The sequence below is a fragment of the Cyprinodon tularosa genome, unplaced genomic scaffold, assembly GCF_016077235.1.
Source record: "Cyprinodon tularosa strain WSP-4 unplaced genomic scaffold, ASM1607723v1 ctg486, whole genome shotgun sequence".
In the NCBI taxonomy this organism is placed as follows: Eukaryota; Metazoa; Chordata; class Actinopteri; order Cyprinodontiformes; family Cyprinodontidae; genus Cyprinodon; species Cyprinodon tularosa.
Window position 1 is genome coordinate 348,279 of NW_024039214.1, and position 5,669 is coordinate 353,947.

At 41.1% G+C, this 5,669-nt stretch overlaps 1 protein-coding gene across 1 annotated transcript; it reads right to left on the reverse strand.

Moving 5' to 3' along the window:
* Window positions 1-919: 919 nt before the first annotated feature.
* plaat1l (phospholipase A and acyltransferase 1-like) lies at window positions 920-5,426 on the reverse strand. Its single transcript, XM_038302265.1, has 5 exons — window positions 5,134-5,426; window positions 3,171-3,300; window positions 1,703-1,791; window positions 1,146-1,310; window positions 920-1,071 (listed from the first exon to the last, which is right to left on the reverse strand). Exons 1-5 carry the CDS (start codon window positions 5,140-5,142, stop codon window positions 1,006-1,008), a joined length of 459 nt encoding a protein of 152 aa, XP_038158193.1. The 5' UTR covers window positions 5,143-5,426; the 3' UTR covers window positions 920-1,005.
* Between the last annotated feature and the right edge of the window lie 243 nt (window positions 5,427-5,669).

The following is a 5,669-nucleotide window of genomic DNA, read 5'->3' on the forward strand; positions in this document are numbered from 1 at the left end:
CTGGTGATCACAGATTTATTCCCACTGGTGTAAAAATCACACATTTATTATTCAACACAGCTGGTTTGGATATTTTACATCTAATTCTTTACATTTCTCTTTTTTTCCTTTGTTTAGTTTTTCAATTTTAACCAGTAAAAATAGAAGCCGAATAAAAAAAAAAAATCATTCATAAATGGACAAATGGAATAAGTGAAGGATGTCTGTGGTGGGAATATTTTAAATATAGAGAAACATCTTAAACACATCTGGAAACATTAGAGGCTGAATCTTTATCTGAAATTATGATTTCATCTGGAAGCTTTTCTCTGCTAAAGTATTTCAGTTTCATTGTTTTTCCATAGAAATAAACTTTAAATTCTTATAATTGTTGCTCTAAATGGAGCCGGGGAGCAGAGAGGAGGACGGATGAGTAGAGAAAGGAGAGTTTGATTTTCCTGTGAATGTGCTTTACTGGAGGCATCCATGTTTGTCAAAGAACACTACTGCCACCTACTGGTTAGTGACGTCACGGTGCGGTATCGGCTGTTGATCAAGTCCCAGTGGAATAACTTTTTTTTTTCCACTTTCACCCGATGTATTCCAGCATCCAGCTGCCATGCACGTGGGCATTGTCAGTTTCACTATAGCTCTGGTGAATTTCAATGGTGAAGTCCTCTGGAAATCTTCAATAATTGTTGTTGATTGCAGATGTGTCTAGTAGTTCCCATTGATTTAGCTTGGAAAGCGGGGAGAATGGCGCTAGGCTTACCGCACCGTGACGTCACTGCTGGAAGATGGCAGGAGGGAGGGGTTACTATATTTAGGCAAAAATGGCCGCTCCCAGACTCTGTGACCGCGACGAAAATAATTTTTATTTTTTTAACTGATTAACGCTAAATTTATTAAATCACTGCAAACGCATTAGTTCGGGTATAAATAACAATTTTTCCTCTAAAACTCAAAGTCTTTAGGAGAAGCAGGATGAGGGCTCCCTCTGGTGGCGATCTGGGAGAACAGCTTCCCTCACAGCTTCTTCTCCTGGAACAGCTTCTCCCAGGACGGCATGATGTACTCATAGATGATCTCAATCTGTCAGAAACACAGGTGTGTTAATCTCCTCCCCCGCCATGATCCACTAACCCCCCCCTCGCTGCTGAGCTCACCTGCTGAGATCTCTTCACTCCGTATCGGAACAGCGTCGCCTGGTGCTCGCTGTTGTGAAACAGGATGTCAAAGGTCACCTCTCGGCCCATCATGTCCTCGATGGCCGGCTTCACCACGGAGTGGAAGTCTCTGGGGGAGTGTGTGCCGTCCAGCATGTTGCTGACCTGCAGAAACACACGGCTCAGCTTTTTTTGAGGGGGTGCAGATGTCTTAACTTTTTATTCTCACTCTCTTGTTGAAGACATCCTTAAAACTACATAAATAAATAATATAAAACATCTTTGGATTTAAACGCACTCAGGTGGAGCCTGGTTACGGTTTCAGACCAGAACAGAATAGTCTTTTCCTCCTGAGTGGATCAGTAACGTTGCAGAAATGCTTGCATCCGCCTGCAGCCATACTGGATTTCCCACAATCCAGTTCGAATCCACTAATATGATACAACTCAAAGACAGTAAATTAACTTAAAATCTACTAAAATCAGTTAAATGAAATATAAATTATACAACTATCCTAACCAAAGACTAACTATCCCCTGGACAGTTAGAGGTGTTACCTTGTATTTCGTCCCCAGCATCTCTAGAGGGTCCAGTTTGATCTCTGACCTCAGAGCTCGGCCGTACAGCGGGATCTTTGTGTCAGCATCTGGTGGACAAAAAAAAAACAATAAAAACCAAAACTGTTAAGACTAATTTGTCCCCTAAAGGGCTGCTAATCCTCCCGCAGCAGTGTGTCGCTGTGAGCTTGATTTGTTGATTTATGCCCAATATTGAAGCGTGGTCTGCGGTGTTATTCCACGCAGCAACGCAAGAGGGACGATCAGGAATTAGCTGTAGTACCACTAGGTACCCGTGAGGAAGTGGGGACAAGTTTGTGCAAAAACGGAGGGACATGAGGGCCAAAAAGAGCGGGGTTCCAGGTGGGGTCCCAGCGTTCTCGCGCACCTCGCTCTGCTAGCTGGTCCATCTTCACCAGTCGTTTTCCACAATGGCGGTCATACTGTCTGCGGTCACCTACATTTGGGAGAGGTGCAGCAGAGTGTCTGCGGAAGGGGCGGGGGAACATTTGCGTTCACTGCAGCGCACGGGCAGATGGCCTTGTTTTTGAGCATAAATCAGCCTTAACTCTGCTTATCCTGAGCGGTGCGCTGCCTGTATGGTGCTGGTTGTTCTCTGAGGCTTTCAGGCCAGCTTCAGTTGGATGTAAACACTCAGGTTTTTACTAATCAGCTCCCTTCTAAAGGCTGGTATTCATTTTCAGGGACTTCAGATTACAAATACAAGCCATATTTGGTCTATCAACATAAAATGCATCCAAAACGACATCCCATTACGTGGTTTTAAACTTATTTTATATGAAAAAAAGGTCAAAGTACTTCCTGCAGGAAACACTGGAGCAGCTCAACACTAGACTGTTTTCCCCATTTTAACAAACCTTTGTTGTTGCTGTGGTGGGAAAATGTAGATTTCTCTTGTTTCACATATTTAGTTAAGCTATTTATCCAGTGAAAAATGTTTTAACTCTGTTTCACCTGCAAGGCCAGATAATGTCTGAGTGAGAAGTGTTTCGCATACGAATTTTTATTCCATAAGCCAAATTCTTAATAATTGTTGTTGTTTACCCAAAGTGTCTTTCATTTGTTTTGACTCTGACAAAACCTTCACAGCTTTTTCCTCATTAGAAATAAGGGAGACAAACTGTCTAATTCAGAACAGGGCTGATTACCAAGCAATAAGATCTGTTTATTAATGAAATACTTTTTCCCCACTACATTGCTTTTATTTCTAGCATTTTGAGCTCAGAAAGAAAATATACGTTAATTTTTGATGCCAAGCAGAATATTTCCAGTTTTTATTACAAAAATAGAAGAAAATCTGTATCGTCAGAACATTTCCTTTCTTCTAAGAACATCATCAGTGATTTATCTGAAGACTAACATTTCTCATTTAGACATTTCAGCTGTTTTCTTAAAAAAGAAGAGAGAAAATCCAAGATATTTCTGGATGTTGAAGACAATGACTGACCTCTGCTTGTCAGGTGAGCCACATAGGGAACACCGTCCCTCTCCCCAAAGTATATTCCAAAGTGGGAAAAGTATTTGTTCCTGGGATATTCCACGATGTCTCCTGGGTAAAGCTTCGGACGGGAATTGGTCTGCAGTGGGGGAAAAAAAAAAGTGCAGTAAATTCAGCTGAAACACATTTTATTACATTTTCTACAATCATTCATCGAGATGTTTTCTCTTCCTAATGGGGTCTTATTTACCAATGATGAAACAGACCCTGTTGGTCAATAGGGTTGTGGGCGGAGCCTGCTAAAACGGGTTCTTCTGAACCTGTCAAAGCATATAAAGCTGCTAACAGATAGTTTTTCCTTCTTCCATTTAAACAACTCGGGATACCCTAGATGATGTAAAGCTTTGATCAGCTTCTGACCAACAGCAGAAGAAGTCTGATTATGCAAAGTGAATAAGTGAGTCTACTGCGGTGGGCTGAAATGCCGCACAGTGAAGAAGAAGTCATTATTCATTGAGTGAAACAAGATGATGATTCAAACAAATGGATTACTGTTTTTAAATGCACTAAGGGGTAAAGTGCGTCACGTCTGCAGACATGTCTTTTGGTCTGATGAAACTAAAACTGAATTGTTTGGACATAATGGTGAAACTTTGTTTAAACAGTAACGCACTCAATGGCTGCATCATGCTGTGGGGTTGTTTTTCTGCCTTTCTGTCTCTCTAAAAACATTAAGAAGAACTAATGAAGCAAATGGTAAAGACACCAAGAAGGACTTTAAGGGTTGACATCAGTTAATGGTTGTATTATGTTTCCGGAGCGGCCATCACACGTTAAGATCTTAGCGCTATGCTAATGTTAGCGATCAGGGTCAGTAATTTATTGGGACCTAACAGGTGGAGTCCCAAAGGAAAGGTTTTAAAGTTTAAGATAAACACTGAGATGGATAATAGAGGGAGAGAATAGAATATCCTTTAATGAAGTTCAAGAGTTTATCATATAAGGTTTTTATGTCTGAATCATAAAACAATTGCTCGCATTCTTCGTCTCATGGATGTGTGTACCGAACTAGAAGCATATTTATGAAATAATTTGCCTTAACATTTTATTTTTATTGTGTGATTAATGGAAAAGAGACACATCCGGCTAAATCAGAGTAAACAATCTTAGCAGCATTCTACGAACATGAAGTAGTACCATTAAAACATGGAGGCTAAGAAAGTGTTCAGTAAGCAGTGAACTGAATATCATCCTGTTCTGTTCACACGATGAATCAAGATGGATCGATTAAAAAAAGTCCTTCCAAGCCAAAGTCTAACGATCAGCTTCAGCTGAGGATGAGGCTTAAATCCCCAACATTGTCTAAAATCAAACAATATGGCGACGAGGACCTGAATTACTGCTGGTAAATGAGTCAACACTCCCCATTTCCAGCTAATTATGACCTAAATTAACTTCACTCCTAGTGGTACAGTGGTACTAGCTTCACTAGTTGCACTGTTTCACTCCTAGCGTTACAGCTTCACTTATGGTAATTCTTCACTCCTAGTGGTTCGGCTCCATTCCTTGTAGTACCGCTACACTTGTCACTGATTCACTACTAGTTGTACTGTCATTGCACGAAGGGAACGAAAATTGTGGTAAGAGCAGGTACCAGGACTGGTAGCAGGGATACAGGAAACATTCAGGCCAGTGTTTTAGAAAACAGCTCTTAAATCCCCAACATTATCTAACATCAAACACTATGTTGATGAGGACCTGAATAACTGCTGGTAAATGAGTCAACATTTCCAGCTAATTATGACCTAAATTAACTCCGTTTTAGAAAACTTGTTTGAAGAAAGCAGAAATGTTTCATCCTAATAACAGCCTCCATGATTAACAATGATGGACTCAGAAAGAGAAATAAAGTGAAAATGGACCCAAACAGAGTCCTGAGCAGCAGCTCCTTCATCAGGTGAAGCTTTCTTACCGTGCCCATGTCTGTCGATGTTCTCCGCAGCTTCGTCCTCCTGATCTAAAAGAAACCCCACCGCAGTCACACAGGAACCCCTGCTGCTTTACATACCAAACTCACCCATGTGATGAATGTGTGCAGAAGTCTGCTATGGTCCACTGAGCGCTCTCAAATTACACCTCCAGGAGAAGAATAGCCTGATCCTCCTCTGGTCGCCTCTTTAGAGAAAACTTCCAGGCTCCACTTGGCTTCTGGATCCCTTTGGTGGTTCTAACCGGATTCCTTCTCCATGGAAAACCTTAGATCTCCTTCAGGGTCTCCATCCCGGGACCTTTGGGTGTGTTAGCAGGTGTTTCCTAAACAGATCATCTGAAAGAGGAACTAGCTTCAGGCCGTTTGGTTTGGGTTTTTTCATAGAGATAACAAGGAAAGTGCAAGAAGATAAACCAGAACAGCTACCACAATCTTTCTTTGTTCAATTGATCCTTAAAAAACGACATTAAAGAGAAAAAAGTTTAGTTAAGCTGCATTTTCAACTAAATAAAAGAAAA